This window comes from Chlorocebus sabaeus, chromosome 14, assembly GCF_047675955.1.
Source record: "Chlorocebus sabaeus isolate Y175 chromosome 14, mChlSab1.0.hap1, whole genome shotgun sequence".
Classification (NCBI taxonomy): domain Eukaryota; kingdom Metazoa; phylum Chordata; class Mammalia; order Primates; family Cercopithecidae; genus Chlorocebus; species Chlorocebus sabaeus.
The window spans coordinates 73523729-73542969 of NC_132917.1; the positions used below are offsets into that span (position 1 = coordinate 73523729).

At 44.9% G+C, this 19241-nt stretch overlaps 1 protein-coding gene across 5 annotated transcripts; it reads right to left on the reverse strand.

Moving 5' to 3' along the window:
• Positions 1 to 3159: 3159 nt before the first annotated feature.
• Positions 3160 to 15766, reverse strand: TPRKB (TP53RK binding protein). 5 transcript variants are annotated; one of them, XM_073023080.1, is made up of 6 exons: positions 14570 to 15766; positions 10727 to 11085; positions 7724 to 7883; positions 5451 to 5573; positions 3870 to 4046; positions 3160 to 3313 (listed from the first exon to the last, which is right to left on the reverse strand). In XM_073023080.1, exons 3-6 carry the CDS (start codon positions 7862 to 7864, stop codon positions 3227 to 3229), a joined length of 528 nt encoding a protein of 175 aa, XP_072879181.1. In that variant the 5' UTR covers positions 7865 to 7883; positions 10727 to 11085; positions 14570 to 15766; the 3' UTR covers positions 3160 to 3226. The 5 variants fall into 5 exon arrangements, with proteins under 5 accessions (XP_072879181.1, XP_037863050.1, XP_007968396.2 ...); XM_038007122.2 differs by lacking the exon at positions 14570 to 15766 and adding an exon at positions 12251 to 12352 and having other exon boundaries at positions 7823 to 7883; XM_007970205.3 differs by lacking the exon at positions 14570 to 15766 and adding an exon at positions 12251 to 12346.
• Between the last annotated feature and the right edge of the window lie 3475 nt (positions 15767 to 19241).

The window sequence follows — 19241 nt, forward strand, 5'->3', positions numbered from 1 at the left end:
AGCCTCTAAAGTGCAGCCTCTCAAAAACGCTCACCAGAGTTTTCTTAATCAGACTTAGTGTAGCCAGTGAGCTTCTGTTGCCTCCTGTGACATGGGTGCTATTTTTCCCACTAAAAGCCCAAACCTCTGCCTCAGGAGACAGGGCTCAGCTGCAGCCTCCTCAACTAAATGTGAAGGGCTACTTCCTGGGCAACTCAGAGGCTCCTTAAACTCCCAGTGGTGTGCAAATCTGTGGGCTCACTTTCTACATCAGATCTTCAAAGGTCACTGTGATTCCAAAAGCTTGGGAACTGTTAAATTTGATCATTTCTGAAATGTCCTCCAGTTTAAAAGTCCTCAGTTCCAGTTCATTTTCAATTCCTGAATAAAGGGATGAGTCCTGGAGCTTCTGGAAGCTGGCCTGGAACTGAGCACTTGCTGCAGACAATGCCCGAAGTGCAAACCCAAAGGCGCGTGGATTTGGGCTGCAGGTGAAAGCTTCATATTCAGGTCTTACTTTGTGACAGTGAGAGGTGACCAGGGAAGCCTACATGAGGGGTGGGGGCCAACCAGCAGCCCAGCCTGGGGAGCTGCCTTAACCACATCTCACCTCACTTCCTCAGAGCTAAATTTTTCTTGAAGGGAATTGCAGATTTATGCAAAATACTAAGCAAGCTGAGTGGCTGTTTTATTTTATTTTAAGCAGTAAGGAAAAACAGAAATTTTCACAACAAAGACCCTGTGTTAGTCTCAGAGGAACTGGTGTCCAGACTGAGGAATCACGGAACACCGCTCTCGGAAACTGTTAGGGCAATTGAAAAAAAAAAAAAAAAAAAGAGTAAAAACAATGAAGAGGCTTAATTCTCCCTGTTAAAAAAAAAAAAAAAGGGAAGCAGGGTCCTCTCTCCCTTAGAGCATTTTGTTTGGAAAACTTATTGTAAATCTTCCTCTGCCCCTTTGAGGGGCATGCAAAGCTTTTTGACAACTAAATAAGCCTCTTGCCAGCTCTGCAACCCAGGACTGTGTTCCTGAAGGACCTGAGAGTCCGTCTTTGAAACATCATCATCAGAGCAGCCAGGGCCCTATCGGCCAGTCTCTGTGGGACGGTGGGGGCCTAACATCTGCTGTGAGTGGTAAATCTACCTCCTGTCATGAAGGCAAGAGTTTATTTTCCTTTGTAACAAGGTAATTAGCAAACGCAGGTGGTCAGGTAAATTGAGGTTGAATCTCCAATGAAACGGGTGTGGCCAAAGGTGCTGTGCAATCCACTGATCTGAGGACTAGGCATTACTCTTCTTGAGAAGGTGTGCAGTGAGCAATGGGTTGGACCCGCTGGCTAGACTGGCAATGAGATTTCTTTCCGTCTTTGCAGCATCTTAGCAGGTCATTGCCTGTGATGCGCATCTCACTCTGAGTTCACGCCTCTTCAATGATGAAAGTGTTTTCTTCCTCTTCTATCTCTGCAGAGAGGCTTCCTGGGATAGATTGTTTGTAATTCTATTTCCCTACCACCACAGGACGAACTCTGGGGGTCAGGCAGCTGGGAAGGAACCCATGCCTAGGCCTTTCACACTCTACATCCATCAGTAGCAGAACTTAAGAGTCTTCCTGGGACTCTATACTTCCTGGAAAGAGGAATTCATTCTTTTCATTGCTGACATTCCTGGGTGTGTGTGTGTGGCAGTTATACTTTCCCCATCCCATTCTGTACCTCCTTCCATTCCAGGGACCCCAAGAGGCCTGGCTCCGCTTGCCCAGTGCACCTCCGAAGAAGGGAGACTGGGAGATGAGGATCCTGCCAGGGGGCCAGGTGTTGGACAAGGTGAATGTGAATGTGGAGGAGAAAGACAGAGGCCTCCCAAGAACCTGATGGGGTCGGGGATGAGGTGAGGGTGCTCAGAAAAGTGCTGAGGCAGGCTCCAGGCTGGGGCCACAGACCGGCCTCAGCAGCTGGGGGCTGACTTCTTGGGGTTGCGTTCTGCCTCCCCCTCCCACACACGGCTCTTTGCCCTCTAGAGGCCAAGGGGCAATGGCAGGTTCACAGTGGCACTGCAAGGTTAGGGTTGTTGGGGGTTCTTAGGGAGCAGGGGCACCAGTCCTGCTATGGCCCTGGCTGCCCCCACCTTGCCCAGGCTCCATGTGCACCCTCAGAGTCCCCCTGGCACAACCTTTCTTCTTCCCACGAGGAACACCCCCACTCCCACTTGGGCCTCTGCCAGGAAGGGTGGGAGCTCTGCCAAGGTGTCCCTCTGAGTGACCACCCTCAGCTGGAGCCACCAGCCACGCCTCTGCACAGGAGCTGCCCCTGGGCCTTGTGTGTAAAATGGGGGTAATAACAGTATCTGCCTCATAAGGTTGCTGCAAGAATTAAATGAGTTCATACAAGTGAAAGGCACTTAGAACCAGGATCCAGAGGCTTGCAAGGGGTGAGCTGGAGTAGCCATGGTAAGTATGGAGAGGGAGGTGAACTGATGGATATAAAATCGCCAAGGCAAAAAATTTAAAAACAAAAACAATAACCAGCTGGGCTTGGTGGCTCATGCCTGTAATTCCAGCGCTTTGGGAGGCGCAGCAGAAGCATCACTTGAGTCCAGGAGTTTGAGATCAATCTGGGCAACACAGTGAGACCACATCTCTAAAAAAAAAATAATCGCTAAGGCAAGAACTTAGTACACTGTAGGCATTCCCTAAGTGTTTATAATTTTTATTCCAATTATATAAAAATAAAATATATTTGAATAGAAACAGAACTCTAGAAGGCAATAACAAGTAATAGTAACTGATTATCTTTTAAAATACTATAAGGTAGGACTACAAGTGGTTTCCTTTTTTTTTTTTTGAGATGGAGTCTCGCTCAGCTGCCCAGGCTGGAGTGCAATGGAGCAATCTCAGCTCACTGCAACCTCTGCGCTCCCGGGTTCAAGTGATTCTCCTCTCTCAGCCTCCCGAATAGCTGGGATTACAGGCACCTGCCCGCCTGGCTAATTTTTAAATTTTAGTACAGATGGGTTTTCACCATGTTGGCCAGGCTGGTCTTGAACTCCTGACCTCAGGGGATCCGCCTGCCTCAGCCTCCCAAATTGCTAGGATTTCAGGCATAAGCCACCGCACCTGGCCTTTTTTTTTTTCTTTTTTATACCATTCTGTGATTTAAACTTTTCTATAATGCACATATATTAGTTTTATAATCAGGGAAGAAAAATCAATGTTTTCTTTAATGCTGAGTTTTGTTAATATTTCTGATATTTCATAAAACATCTTTTGTTGACATTCTACAAATGATACCATCCAATAATGTCCCAATACTTTCTTCTTGTGAAGACAGTTTATATATCTGTAAAAATGAAAGACAAATTATGACTTGCTGATATCGTCATTCACTACTAATTGTCATTATACAAACATGTGTAAGTGAAATTATTCCTCATTCAATTATTGGGTTCATAGTATAACAAACAACAAATGTGATTAAAATATTCCAAGTAGATGGCAATTCATTACTTGTATTCCCTTTAAATTGCTGCTAGGGGGGTAACTCTCAAGAACATAAAAACCAAATTTGTATCCATTTTAAAAGCACATATCTAGATATTAACTTCATACTAAATTTATTTTACATTTTAAATATACTATGTAAGTTTGATATTGAAAGGTATTCTCTTTCTTAATGTGGAGAATGGTTATATCAGCTGAATTTGTAATTATATTTTACATAAACCCACACCTCCCAGTTCTTTGTATCTAAAATTATTTTTTAGTAATTTTAAAAATTAGATTAACTTTCTCAAAAGTTCAAAAAACAAGGAGCCCTGGTGATGAATAAGCAAACAGTATCAGCATTATTGCTCATCTGTCACACTCTTTCTACAAGTATGGACTGGCAAACAAACCTTTTGGACTTCCGTAATATTTGTTATCTCAGGAAGACTTTTCAGAGAAACCTGATGACCTTCCACTTGAGATATTAGGTATTCTTGATTTATTTGTTTTTCTCCCTCTTCAATGTAAACAATTAGAATTGAAGTGTCATTTGCTGAGATACCAAATTTTTTCAAAGCCTCTGAAATCTAAGAGAAAAAAAATGAAAAAAAAAAAAAGATAATTAACCATTGTTTCCTATGTCTGAAACATTTCCTGATCTGCCTTCTTCCTTGGTCAGGCTCTTATTTTTCATGTCCTAAAAGTTCTCACTGCCTAGTTTCTCACTTTGATGATTACTTTCCAACATCCATTAGTACTTCCTCAAAAGCACTCCCTGCTTAAAGTTATGCCTTGTTCCTATGGAATCAAGCCCAGCCTCTTGGTGCTGCACAAAAAAACATCTCCTCCCTCTGGTGCCAAGTGGCTCTCCAGCCAGGCACTTCTGCCTCCTGGCCAGTCTGGCCTGCCTGGGGGTCCAGTCACATTTCATGCCCTTCTGCCTGTGCTCAAGCTTTGTCCTCTGCTCGCATGTCCCCTCTCCCCATGGCTTGGCTGCTGAACACAAGCTTCAAGGTCCACATTTCTAATGCCACTCCCCACCACACCCTCCTCCCTCCAAAATGAATGGCTTCATTGCTGTACCCCTAGATTTGAATTCATTTTTCCATTATATCATTTATCTCAGGGCATTTTAACTTGTTTATCTGCCTCTCCTCAGGAACATATTTGCCTCTTCTGCCCCTAGAACTGCAAATGGAACAGGGAAAATTTCAACAGACGTTTACTGAATTCAAGAGTTTTCTGAATTACGTCTAATGATCTCAAGGAAACAATAATTAGTAAATTTTATTCCAAGTACTGGGAAACTCTATTACCATGCTGAGATAACTGCATTTTATAAACTTTACAATCATCTGTATTTTTTTTTTTTTTTGAGACGGAGTCTCGCTCTGTCACCCAGGCTGGAGTGCAGTGGCCGGATCTCAGCTCACTGCAAGCTCCGCCTCCCGGGTTTACGCCATTCTCCTGCCTCAGCCTCCCGAGTAGCTGGGACTACAGGCGCCCGCCACCTCACCCGGCTAGTTTTTTGTATTTTTTTAGTAGAGACGGGGTTTCACCGTGTTAGCCAGGATGGTCTCGATCTCCTGACCTCGTGATCCGCCCGTCTCGGCCTCCCAAAGTGCTGGGATTACAGGCTTGAGCCACCGCGCCCGGCCATCATCTGTATTTTAACCTATGCCACAGGTCTCGCAACTTTTCTCTAGATGACATTAGTACCTGGTTGTTATTAATAGCAGCAGTAACACTAAAAATTCATCAGCAAAATTGCAGTCATTTTTTTCATATGATACATGTATGATGTCTTTGGCTTGATGACTTTCATTGAAAAAGCATTACTGACCGTGCAGCCTCAACTCTCTGTCCAGAGCTCTCTTCACTATTATTTTGGTTTATTACTAACCACTGGCTTGCAGGAATTTAGCCTCCAACCCTGAGGAACACATATGTTATTATGACAAGGTCAACAGAAATAGGAAAGTCTACATTACATTGTTATTTGGGGAAAGGTTGAAAATAATTTCAGTAGATAGAGTTCTTGTCTTCATTTTTCCCAGTTTGTAGAGGTGAACTGCTTTGTTTGCTGCCACAAGTATCTGAAATGGATCGACAATCTACCAAAGAGAGCAGAAAGAATTAATTACACATAGAGAATCTGCAGTGCTTGAAAACACATGGTAACTCATGGTTAACTCCAGTGTCAAGCTGGTTTACTTCATCACAATTCTTGTGGTCTGTATTTTCAAAACTATTATCCCAGCTGGGCGCGGTGGCTCACACCTGTAATCCCAGCACTTTGGGAGGCCAAGGCGGGCGGGTCACCTGAGGTCAGGAGTTCAAGACCAGCCTGGCCAACACAGTGAAACTGTATCTCTACTAAAAATACAAAAATTAGGTGTGGTATCACGCACCTGTAATCCCAGCTACTCAGGAGGCTGAGGCAGGAGAATTGCTTAAACCCAGGAGGCGGAGGCTGCAGTGAGCTGAGATTGCACCATTGCACTCCAGCCTGGGCAACAAGAGTGAAACTCTGTCTCAAAACAAAAACAAAAACAAAAACAAACTATTATCCCAAGGGCTTGGGTAGTCAGAAAATCACAGAATTTTAAAGCTGCAAGGAACTTATGCAAATAGTAAAATTTTTTAAAATAACATTAATTGAGGGCTAATATTATGGGCATGATCATATTCCAAACATTTTACTTGTGTTATTTTCTTTAATCCTCAAAACTACCCTATGAAACTGATACTATTAGTAGTAGTAGTAGTATGTAATTGATGACGAAATTGAGGCAAAGAATGTCTGAGTTTGAATCCCATCTCTGCCACCTATCACCTAGGGAACTTAGGCAAGTTCCTTAGCATTTTATTTGTTAGAGACACATGAAACAGTATTTACTCCATAGGCTGTTGTGAAGATTAAGCGAGTTAGTATATGTAAAGCACTTGGAACAATACTAGGAATGCAGTAAGCACTATATAAAGGTTGGCTATGTCTTGTTCAAAGTCCTAAGTAGTAGGTCTGGGATTAATTCCCGGTAACATGATCCCACTGCGTGTGCTTTTTTATTTATTTATTTATTTTTTGAGACAGAGTCTCGCTCCATCGCCCAGGCTGGAATGCAGTGGCTCAATCTCAGCTCACTGCAACCTCCGCCTCCCAGGTTCAAGCGATTCTTGTGCCTCAGCCTTCCGAGTAGCTGGGACTACCAGCACACACCACCATGCCCAGCTACTTTTTGTATTTTTAGTAGAGACAGGGTTTCACTATGTAGGCCACACTGGTCTCAAACTCCTGGCCTCGAGCAATCCACACCCCTTGGCCTCTGTGTGTGCTCTTAACCACTACACTATGCCTCCTCTACAGACTGTCTTGTTAAGAACCCCCATTTTAAAGATGAGAAGCTGGAGATCCAGGTATTTCCCATGTTAGACTCAGACCACAACCTTTCCTCCTTCCTAGGGCAGGACCTGGCACTTCTGCCTCTATTCACTGTTATAGTCCAGGTTGGCTGCATCTGACTTGGACAAGAATTTTTTCCCTAACAGTGACAGAATTTTAGGCTACCCTATAACATCACAAATATTAATGTATACTTAAATGGCCTGTATGGTTCATTCATTGTTTTTTTGTTTCTTTGTTTTGTTTTAGTTTGAGACGGAGTCTTGCTCTGTTGCCCAGGCTGGAGTGCAGTGGCGTGATCTCGGCTCACTGCAACCTCTGCCTCCCAGGCTCAAGCGATTATCCTGCCTCAGCCTCCCAAGTACAGGTGCCCGCCACCACGCTCAGCTAATTTTTGTATTTTTAGTAGAGACGAGGTTTCACCATATTGGCCAGGCTGGTCTCAAACTCCAGACCTCATGATCTGCCCGCCTCGGCCTCCCAAAATGCTGGGATTACAGCCGTGAGCCACCACGCCTGGCCTTTTTTTTTTTTTTTTTTTTTTTTTTTTGAAACAGTTTCGCTCTTGTCGCCCAGGCTGGAGTGCAATGGCGCAATCTTGACTCACCGTAACCTCCGCCTCCCGGGTTCAAATGATTCTCCTGCCTCAGCCTCCCGAGTAGCTGGGATTATAGGCACCCGCCACCACGTCCAGCTAATTTTTGTATTTTTAGTTGAGACAGGGTTTCACTATGTTGGCCAGGCTTGTCTTCAACTCCTGACCTCAGGTGATCCACCCACCTCCGCCTCCTAAAGTGCTGGGATTATGGGCGTGAGCCACCGTACCCAGCCAGCTCATTTATTCTTACAATTTATATTTACCACTGTAGGATTTATCAGCGATCCATCGATGGTGCCTTCCATGGCCTTTCTTCTCAAGTCTCCCGCATTTTTTACATCTTTAAATAACAGAAGGGTTACCCTGCATTCGGGAAATAGGTCCAGCTGATATGTTAACTGCATTTCACAGATGAGGATTCTACTGCACACAAAATGAAAAGACCAAAAGATTTCGTTTGTTTAAAAGTTAACATTATAACTCATTTCTTAACAAATATTCAATAACTAAAGTTTTAAACTAGAAAAATCCATCGCCAAAGCCCATTTGGCATCCTCATGAGATGTTGTCTTCCTAACCCTTCTGAGCTGTTTCTAGTTCCATTGCCATTCCCAGGGAAATACCAAGGGGCCCAGGTGGTTGCTGTTTGTTCAGATGAGGCAGGCTCAGATGGATGGTTGAAGGGCTGCTTCCCCAGCAGACAAGCAGGAGCAGAATGTCAGGAATTTTTTAAACCAGAGGTTACTTATGGTATTAATGAAGTCTTACTCTATCTTAGTCTTTTTAAATTCCTGATCTCATCATTTTATTTATATTTTAGGAAGGCCTAGACATAAATATTAAGGAAGAAAATAATTTTAAAGAATAAAGTAGGCCGGGCATGGTGCTCACGCCTGTAATCCCAGCACTCTGGGAGGCCAAGGAGAGCAGATCACCTGAGGTAGGGAATTTGAGACCAGTCTGACCAACATGGAGAAACTCTATCTCTACTAAAAATACCAAAAAAATTAGCCAGGCATGGTGGCGCATGCCTGTAATCACAGCTACTCAGGAGGCTGAGGCAGGAGAATCACTTGAACCTGGGAGGCGGAGGTTGCAGTGAGCCGAGATTGCACCATTGCACTCCAGCCTGGGCAACAAGAGTGAAACTCAGTCTCAAAAAAAAAAAATAAAGTATCACACTTGACCCAAAGATATTAATTCCACACATGGAAATTAAGCAGAGAGGGTATTAAATAATCAATATTGCTCCTTTCTTGGACATAAGCTTAACAAGAAAAGGATAGGTTATTATATATAAAGACATAAAAGACAATTTGAATAACTAGAAAGACATGACCATATCTTTGAATGGAAAAACTATGTATTGCAAAAATTTCTTTAAAACAAGTTCTATCAAATTCTTAATAAGATATTTTGGTGGGGCAATTTGAGACTCATTTTATCCTTTTACCTGGAAGATTATATTTCTAGAATTCTTTCTGATGGAAGTCATTAGGAATCCAAGAATTATATAAGATGTTCCTCTCATTATTTTAACAGTAAAAAGTTGAAAATAACCTATCTAGCTAACGATGGGATTGGTTGTGATTTAACAACCATTAAAACATGTGGTCTTGACGTTGTGTACAAATGGCAATAAATAACATTAAGTAAAAACATCTGAATGGAAAACAAAATACAAACTGGCCAAAATGTGGGTTTTTAAAAAAGCTTTTAAACAAATATTAAAAAGAAAACACACCAAAAAGCTAACGTTATCTCTTACTTAGAATTAACTTGACTTTTCCTGCTACAAACAGGAAAAAAAATACTTGTGAACAATATCCTGGCCACAGTTCAATCATTACTCATGCTAAGAGGAAAAAAATGGATACACGAAGACATAATCAGTAGGATCCCAATATATAAAAAGATACACATATTTTTTAAAAACACATGAAGGAAACACTAAAATATGACCATCTTAGGTAGTGATGTTATGAGGTGATTTTTATTGTCCTTTATACAAAAGAAAGTATTTTGTTATGTATGTTCTGAATTTTCTACAGTGAGCATACAAAACATGAGTAGACATAATAAGAAAGGAAAGCGCGGTGGCTCAAGCCTGTAATCCCAGCACTTTGGGAGGCCGAGACGGGCGGATCACGAGGTCAAGAGATCGAGACCATCCTGGCTAACCTGGTGAAACCCTGTCTCTACTAAAAAAATACAAAAAACTAGCCGGGCGAGGTGGCGGGCGCCTGTAGTTCCAGCTACTCGGGAGGCTGAGGCAGGAGAATGGCGTAACCCGGGAGGTGGAGCTTGCAGTGAGCTGAGATCCGGCCACTGCACTCCAGCCTGGGCGACAGAGCGAGACTCTGTCTCAAAAAAAAAAAAAAAAGAAAGAAAGAAAGGAAAAAAAATGTGGTTTTTAACACTGGGGATGGGGGGAAGAATCCTTAGAAAAACCTCAAAATAGTTTGTTCTTGTTTAGCGTAATTCACTCAGTACAGAAACTTGGAATCATCGTTGAGTACCCAACCTGTCATTCAAATCCTATATCTAATCCGTAAAATCCTGAATTTTCACCTGCTAAATATACTTTTGATTCGTCCACTTATCTCCCATACGCTAGGTCACACCGCTCATCTACAGCAGTAGCCTCCTGAGTGGTTTCTCACAATTCCTGCCCTCCTATAATCCAGCCTTCACCCGCAGTTCTAGCGATCCTTTCAAAATGACCATCAGATCTTGCCATTCTGCTGCTCTTATGATAAACCCCCAACTTTGTGTCACAGTGTTCCATACTCTACGATCTGGTCCCTGCCTCCCTCTTCTGCTACCACCGCAATGGCCTTCTCTAAGCTCAAGTCACCAAGCTTTCTCCCCGACTCTGCCCTATCGGACAGGTAGTTCCCTCTCTCCTTTCATCTCCGCCTGACGCACTCCTCCCTCCCTTCAACTCCATTTGGAGTCATTTACTACAGCGCCCAGAACTCCGGGACTACGGCTCTTTTTAGTCTGAGGACTAGCTCCTTTTTGGGCCCAATCACAACTTTAAAGAATCGTGCACCTATCCGTTGCATGTCTCCTCACTAAACTATATTTCTTGAGGGGACAGACAGACAGACTATCATTCTCGTGCTGCATTCCCAGGGGCTGGCCTCATTGGCGCTTGATAAATACCAGCTTAAGAACCCGCAGCCATAGTCCCAAGGACATTACTAAATCTGCCCGAACCCTCCCCTCCCGAGCCGCCCCGTAAGTGGGCAAGGAAAACTCACCAGCCGGCCCCCAGTGCGTCTCGGAAGATCTCCCGCTCGGAAACAAAGCTCACAACTTCCGGAAGCGATGGCCAATCCCCGTCGTCTTCGAGCCAGTTTCCAGATAGGCCGGCTCGGGGTGGCCATGTTTTTCCGGGTCCCGGTAGGAAGAGTGCTTCCGCCCATCGTCCCGCCCATTCTTCCGCCCTCCCAGCCTCGGTCCGGTCAAGGGACGCGAAGGAGAATAGGGGCTGTATATCACTTCCGGCGAAGGCAATGGCAGCATATATGGGCTGGCACCGGAAGCTGAGGTCCGGTTTTGAGTCTCGGCTTTGTCTTAATCTGTGTTGGGCGTTGCACCGGGCTTCCTCAGTTTCTTCCTGTACAAGGAAAAGTACTGACCAAAATGAGTTTTACATACATTTCCGCTGCTCGAGATTTCTTTTTTGTTGTTGTTGTTTGTTTTTTGAGACAGAGCCTCGCTTTGTTACTCAGGCTGGAGTGCAGTGGCGCAATCTCGGCTCACTGCTACCTCCGCCTCCGGGTTCAAGTCATTCTCCTGCCTCAGCCTCCCAAGCAGCTGGGACTACAGGCGGGTACCACCATACCCGGCTAATTTTTTGTATTTTTAGTAGAGACGGGGTTTCACCATGTTAGCCAGGATGGTCTGGATCACCTGATCTCGTGATCCGCCGCCTTGGCCTCCCAAAATTATGGGATTACAGGCGTGAACCGCCGCGCCCCACTGAGATTTCTACGTTCTTTTTCTGGGCCTTGTCTCCTGTGACACTTTGGACTTTGGACTTTTGAGTTTAATGCTAGAACAAGTTAAAACTTTGGGGGATGATTGGAAAGTCATGATTATGTTTTGCAATGTGAGAAGGACATGAGATTTGGGGGTCCAGGGATGAATTGATACAGTTTGAATATATGTCCCTGCCAAATCTCATGTTGAATTGTGATCCCCAGTGTTGGAGGTGGGACCTGATGGGAGGTGTTTGGGTCATGTAGGTGGATCTCTTATGGCTTGGTGTCTTTGCAATAGTGAGTGAGTTCTAGGGAGATCTGGTTCTTTAGAAGTGTGTGGCACCCCCGAACACACACTGTCTCTTGCTCCAGTTTTCACCGTGTGATGTGCCTGCTCGCCCTTCTCCTTCTGCCAAAAGTAAAAGCTCCCTAGGGCCTCCTCAGAAGTCAAACAGATACTGGTACTATGCTTCCTGTACAGCCTGCAGAACCATGAGCCAATTTAACCTGGTTTCTATATAAATTACTCAGTCTCAGATATTTCTTTGTAGCAATGCAAGAACAGCCTAATTGTGGGGGGCGGGGCGGGGGAAAAAGATGGGGAGGCATGACACATCGGGCTAAAACATGAAGGACATTCGGACGGACGTGGTGGCTCACTCTTGTAATCTCAATACTTTGGGAGGCCAAGGTGGGCGGATCACCTCAGGTCGGGAGTTCTAGACCAGCTTGACTAACATGGAGAAACCCTGTCTCTACTAAAAAATAAAAAAATTAGCCAGGCATGGTGGCACATACCTGTAATGCCAGCAACTCGAGAGACTGAAGCAGGCGAATCGCTCGAACCTTTGAGGTAGAGGTTGCCGTGAGCCGAGATCGTGCCATTGCACTCCAGCCTGGACAACAAGAGTGAAACTCCCTCTAAAAATATATATATACACACACATACATATATATGTGTGTGTGTGTATATATATGTATGTATATATATAAAGGACATTCTATTTCTAGGACAGACTGGAACAAGGCCCTGGCTGTTCTGGTTAGTCTGTCTTTATCACAGGATGCTACATTCCCAGCACATTCTACAGTTATCCTAGAGAACCACAAGTGAGAAAGGAGAAAGAACTAAGTTTGTCCAAGGCCACCTGGAGAACTATCCTGCAGTCTATGCCCTTAACCCAGATTATCCCCCTTAGCACAGCTAGTCCATTACATATGCCCACCAACCTCCTAGTACCTGGAGGCGGAGGTTTGTCTTCTCAAATTGACTTAACACCTTGACAGACACAATGTCAGTGCAACATTGTTGAGCCATAGCCAGAATACATTTTACTAGGCCCAGGAGGACTACTCCACAAACAGGCTGATCGGGTCTGCCTGGAGAAGCAACCTAGTCCAGGATCCAGCGATCCAGGTAAGAAGTTGCTAAAGAGGTCAAAAAAGGGTCCTTAAGGGAGCCCCAATATCTGCAGCAAGTGGGCTTCCTCCCGGATCTCCCCTACTTTTCTGCAGTACATTAGGTGTTCGCTAGGTACCGTAGCAGCTACTGGCAATCGAACACACTTCTCCCAGTTTGGTAAATGGAAATCTAAAGTAATTCCTTTGTTTAATACAATCCTCTTGGCCAGGTGTGCTGGCTCATGCTTGTAATCCCAGTGCTTTGGGAAGCTGAAATAGGGGGATTGCTTGAGGCCAAGAGTTCAAGACCAGCCTGGGCAAAATAGTGAGGCCCCCATCTCTCCAAAATATTAAGAAAAATAGCCAAGTGTGGTGGTGTGCACCTGCAGTCAGATCTACTCAGGAGGCTCAGGTGGGAGGATCACTTGAGCCTAGGAGTTTGAGGTTACAGCGAGCTATGATCATGCCACTGCACTCCACTGCACTGCACTCCACTGCCACTGCACTGCACTCTGGGCAACAGCATAAAACCCCGTCTCAAAAAAAAAAAGAAAAAAAAAAATTCTCAAGGGAGTTGAGGGATGTCTGCTGGGCTGCCAAGGAAGTGGCAATAGAGGAAGCAATATCTGCCATGCTCAGGGACAGATTTCTTATCAATTTTTCCTGAGCACCGACTCCTATGTGTGCTACCAAAAATCTCAAAAAGAACACAAACCCAGAGCTGCTTACACCTCCTAGCAGGAGTCTAGTAAGCCTGGTGCACGACTTCAGGCTGCTGGCCCACTTGTATGACTTGTTTCAAGGAGTAATATCTAGGGACACCCCAGAATGCCCAGTATGCAGTATCCCACCGTTCATCAGCTTTTCAAGCATAACATTGCCCATACCGTATTTGGGTCACCCTGGACTGCCCACAGAGAAAAATGTAGCCCTCAGGTGCACATAGCATTCCTTCTCCCATTTTATTGTTCAGTAGCCCATTCATAGGTATGAAGGCATTGGCATTTGCCAGCCAGGTCTCAAATTAGTTATATGAACTTAGTTTCCCCCATTCAATATTGTTCATGAAGCCCCTACACAGAAAGCTAACAGTAGTCCAATTATTGTTTCCACTGTCAACACTGGGATGCTTCTCATCCAAGCAAAGGAATATAATGGGTCAAAAGTACTAGCCTACCAAGCTTTTATTACTTGTCATGATGTTTTGCCACCTTAGGCCAATTAAGTCTACCCTTAGGCCAATTAAGTCTCCCTCTCATGTGGCAGGTGCCAGATCCTCACTCAGTAAGCCAGGGCTCAGGTTCTGTTGATATTCACTGTGCCACTATAATACTGGTAGAGTTTACTACTGAGAAGGTTGCTGTAGCCTGTGACATGATGGGGTCTGGGATGACAGATCCAGCACTTCCCTTTGGTGGCCACAGCTTGGGAGAGCCTAACGAAGGCATTATGCTTCTAGGCCTCTGCTGTCACGTCCTTGTGGAAAAAGCAGACTGACAGGTTAGTGCCCCGCCCCCTACACTTCCTGCATCCTTGGGTATTCCCTGCCTATGTGATAGAGGTTGAGCTGAGTGTAGTGTCCCAGTCTGACTGCTGCAGTCCCGAAGACTACCCATTCCCCTTGTTGCATGACCCAGGCCTTTTGGCTTCAGTTATCCAGTCCGGGAAGGGAGGTTTGTCTTGTACAAACTTGACATGTCTGATAAGTTTACCCACCTGTATGGAAGGATCAGGTGTTCCTGGTGCCACTAACCATAGCACTCTGGTACTCCTTGGTCCTGTCCTGTATCCCTGTGGATTTCATAGAAGAGAGGCACCTGGGGGAAGTATTACCTCTAGATTAGAGTCAGGGGGCCCTGTCTGAGGTGCTCTGGCAGCTTGAACCACCGACCACCTACAGGATGTGCACTCTAAATGGAGAAAGAAAAAAGAATGGTTGGGAACACTGAGATTGGAATTTCACAGGTGCAGCCTCATCAGGCAGTCACCTGGTCCACCTCTATCCACACCAAGCTCAGTATTTCTCAAGATGTGTGCAGTGCTGTGTTTCCCTTGTACTGGAGTACAGTGCTTAGTGTCCATGCCGTCCTAGTCGAATCGAGGTGCCACCCCAATAGCAGGCTGTCCTGATGTCCTTTATTCAGTTGCTTTGTGAGTTGGCTGGTCCATCATTCAATGGCTCCATTGGCCTGTGGATGACAGAGTGCATGGAAAACCCATTGTATTGCATGAGAGTATGCCCACTGTCATGTTGCTTGGGCAGTGAGGATTTTCCTTGGTCAGAGTGAAGTCCCATGGGGTATCCAAAAACATAAGTCCTCTCAAGAGCAGCTATGGTAGTCAGAGCATCCACATGAGTCGCATATAGAGTCCCTTCCAACAGCAAGCTGTTGCCATAGCCCTTGTCCCCACACATGGAATATTTTAATAGTCCAATCACTGCTGCCATTCCCCTGACCAGATGGCTAGGCTGTTGGCAATGGCCCCATGAGTCAGTAAAAATGTGGCAAGATATGGTGGTAGGTGAGCGGGGATGTGCCCCACTGTTATGGCTGAAATCCTTAGCTGTTAGGGGTCATAGCCCCTCTGGTGGCAGTGATGTTCTGTGCCACAAGCAACCAAAATGTCAATGCCTATAAAGCACTCAGTGGTGGGAACCATGGTCACTGACACTTGAAATGGCCCAGAGGGCTCCACCTACAAGCAGAGAAGCACCACAAGCAGATAAACACTATGTGTCACTGAGTCCATCCCCAAACTTCCTGCTTAATTTTTCCCCTAAAGGAACCTGGAAATACTGTCATGTGGCCTTCAGTATCCAAGAACTCCAAAGAAGTCAGAATTTCTATCTTTCCCCATTTTATCTTTTTTTTTTCTTGAGACAGGGTTTCTCACTGTTGCCCAGGTTGGAGGGCAGCCTCAACCTCCCAGGTTCAGACAATCCTCCAGCCTCAGCCTCCCACATAGCTGGGACTATGGGAAGCACACCACCACGCGTGGGTAATTTTTAAATTTTTTGTAGAGACAAGGTCTCACATTGTTGCTTTGGCTGTTCTTTAACTCTTGGGCTCAAGGGATCCTCCTGCCTTGGCCCCACAAAGTACTGGAATTAGGTATGAGCCACTGCACCTGGCCCCATTTTATCTTGATAAGAGTATAGAGCCATTGGCCTCTGGTGGGGATCCAGAGACCATAGCCCCATTCCTACCTGTGCCATTCAGCCCAAGACATTTGGGTTTGCAATGTCCCTTTATCAAATATATTCATCAACCAGGATGCACGTGACTTCCTTGGCCTTTCTCCATGTCTGAGACTGTGGTCCTTTAGACCTGAGTCTCCCTTTCTGTGATGGGTCACACTGTGCATGTGAGTTCCTCTCAGAAGCTTCAGGGACTGTGTAAGTACCTCATCCCTCTTCTTTCTCTTAAGTGCCTTAGGGTATGTTTGAGTCCCCAATCGCCAGCCCTGGAAATAAGCAATCACATAAGTGGCTAACAACCAAGGGATCCTGTGTAGTATTTCAGTTCCACCTTACTCTCTCTCTGCTTCCACCCATTCAGCCAGCTCAGTCACATCCACAGGGTGTGTTTGCATGTGACCTAAGGTCCCACGTATCACCCCTCCTTTCCCATAAAACGTGCCGCTCCAAGTCCAGCCTCTGCACCCGCAGGTTGACATCACTACCTCCTTTCACCAGGAAAACATGGTTCTGTCAGACTGAACTCGGTTCACTGTGCTAATTTTGTGAAGCAGGCTCATTGTACACTGGTTATCAACTTGCCTGAGTCCAATGAGATGGTGAGATGGAACGCCCACACACAAGTTACATGAGTGGGTTTATTACTTACAGATTGGCCCTGAGGCACAACAGAAGCCTGGAATTCACTGTGAGCCGATCTCCCAAGGCTCAAGAAAGCTACTGAGGGTGGATGGATTCTCACAAGTGGGGCATGTGTTCCACTTGCACTGCAGACGAGGGACACCAGAAAGCAGCCGGCACTGGATTTAATACCCTGGGGGACCACATGACACACTAGGCAAAAGTGTTGGCGGATGTCTTGTTTCTCAGAGGCAGACTGGAACAGAGAGAGCCTGAGCTGTTCTTGTCAGTTCCTCTTTATCGCAGGATGTTGCATTCCCAGCACATTCTACAGTCATTTTTGAGAACACAAGTGAGAAAGAGGGAAGAACTGGGCGAGTCCAAAGTCACCCGGAGAACTGTCCTGCAGCTTGTTCTTGAATGTTCAGATCAACTTTACCCATAATAGCCAAAAACTGGAAATAACCAATGCCCAACAATACACTGATAAACACATTGTGGTAAATTCATACAGCGAGATACCACTCAGTACTGAACAGGAATGAACTGCAGATACTTCCAACAATACTTGCAACATGGATGAGTCTTTAAAATGTGCTCAGCAAAATGACAATCTAAAATTAATTACTAGGCCAGGCGCGGTGGCTCAAGTCTGTAATCCCAGCACTTTGGGAGGCCCCAGGCGGGAAGATCACCTGAGGTCAGGAGTTCGAGACCAGCCTGGCCAACAGGGTGAAGCCCTGTTTCTACCAAAAAATACAAAAATTAGCCCGGTGTGGTGGTGGGCACTGTAATCCCAGCTACTCAGGAGGCTGAGGCAGGAGAATTGCTTCAACCCGGGAGGCAGAGGTTGCAGTGAGCCGAGATCATGCCACTGCACTCCAGCGTGGACGACAGAGCGAGACTCTGTCTCAAAATAAATAAAATGAAATAAAATAAATTACTAGATGATTCCATTTCTACAAAATGCTAGGGATTACAGATTTATTACGGAGTGACTGAAAGCAAATCAGTGGTTGCTTGGAATGGGGAAGTAGGAGACAGTGACTGGAAAGGATCCAAAGGGAACCTTTAGGGTGAAGCCAATGTTCTATATCTTGATGTGATGGCAGTTACAAGGAAGTATGAATTTGTTACAATTCATCAAATTAGATGCACTTTAGAACAGTATATTATATATATAATATATTTTAATGTATTTTTAAATATATATATATTTTTAATTTTATTTATTTTTTTTCTGAAACAGAGTCTTGCTTTATCACCCAGGCTGGAGTGCAGTGGCATGGTCTTGGCTCACTGCAACCTCTTCCTCCCAGGTTCAAGCGATTTTCCTGCCTCACCCTCCTGAGTAGTTGGGATTACAGGTGTGCCACCACGCCTGGCTAATTTTTGTATTTTTAGTAGAGACAGGGTTTCACCATGTTGGCCAGGCTGGTCTCGAACTCCTGACCTGAGATGATCCGCTCGTCTTGGCCCCCCAAAGTGCTGAGATTACAGGCATGAGCCACTGTGCCCGACCTAGAAGAGTATATTTTATAAACTACAAATTATGCCTCAATAAAGTTGATTTAAAAGCAGACATAAAAATTGTTGTCTCATATCAAGCCAAGTCCCATGGAATAAAAAGAAAATAGTTGTCTTGGCCAGGCGTGGTGGCTCATGCCTGTAATCCCAGCACTTTGGGGGGCCGAGGCAGGTGGATCACCTGAGGTCAGGAATTCGAGATCAGCTTGGCAAGCATGGTGAAACCCTGCCTCTACTAAAAATACAAAATTAGCTGCACATGGTGGCGCATGCCTGTAATGCCAGCTACTCAGAAGGCTGAGGCAGGAGAATCGCTCGAAACCAGGAGGCGGAGGTTGCAGTGAGCCAGAATTGCACCACTGCACCCCAGTGTGGGTGACAGAGTGAGACTCCGTCTCCAAAAAAAAAAAAAAAATTGTCTCAGTTCATAGCAGCTTGTTTCTAACTATTAAAAGCTGGAAACAACCCAAACATTCAAGTGAATGGATAAACAAATTGTCACAATCCATACAATGACTGCAACTCAGCCATAAAAAGAAGTCAGCTATTGCTATATACAGCAACACGGATGAATCTCAAAATAATTATGCCAAATAAAAGAAGCTAGACATAAAAAGAGTGCATACTGTATGATTCTGTTATGGAAAACGACTACGGTGACAGCAGATCAGTGGTTGCTTGAGTAAGGGTTCTGGGATGGAAAGAGAGGATTACAAAGGAGCATGGGGTAACTGTGGGGTAATAGATGTGTTCTACCTTGATTATGGTAATGGCTTCATGGATGTGTATATGTCAAGTGAATCTAATTGTATGCTTATAAAAATATACAGCATATTGCACGTCAATTGTCTTTCTAAGGCTGTTTAAGAAACACAATACACTACATGTTTTTATTGGAACAGCTAAAATTTAGAAAAACTGACAACACTAAGTACTGGAGAGGATGTGAGCAACTGGAGCTCTCATATCTTATTCATGGGGATGCCATGTAATACAGACATTTTGCAAAAGTTTGGGAGTTCCTTACAAAATTAAACATAC

Excerpts from the sequence above, each read along its gene's own strand:
- TPRKB (XM_007970205.3), bottom strand. The coding sequence starts at position 12,337 with ATGGCACGATCTCGGCTCACGGCAACCTCTACCTCAAAGGTTCGAGCG. Across the intron at positions 11,086-12,250 it reads TCGAGTTGCTGGCATTACAG|GAAGAAACTGAGGAAGCCCG; the intron begins GTATGTGCCACC and ends TTCCTTGTACAG. Across the intron at positions 5,574-7,723 it reads CGCTGATAAATCCTACAGTG|ATTGTCGATCCATTTCAGAT; the intron begins GTAAATATAAAT and ends TCTCTTTGGTAG.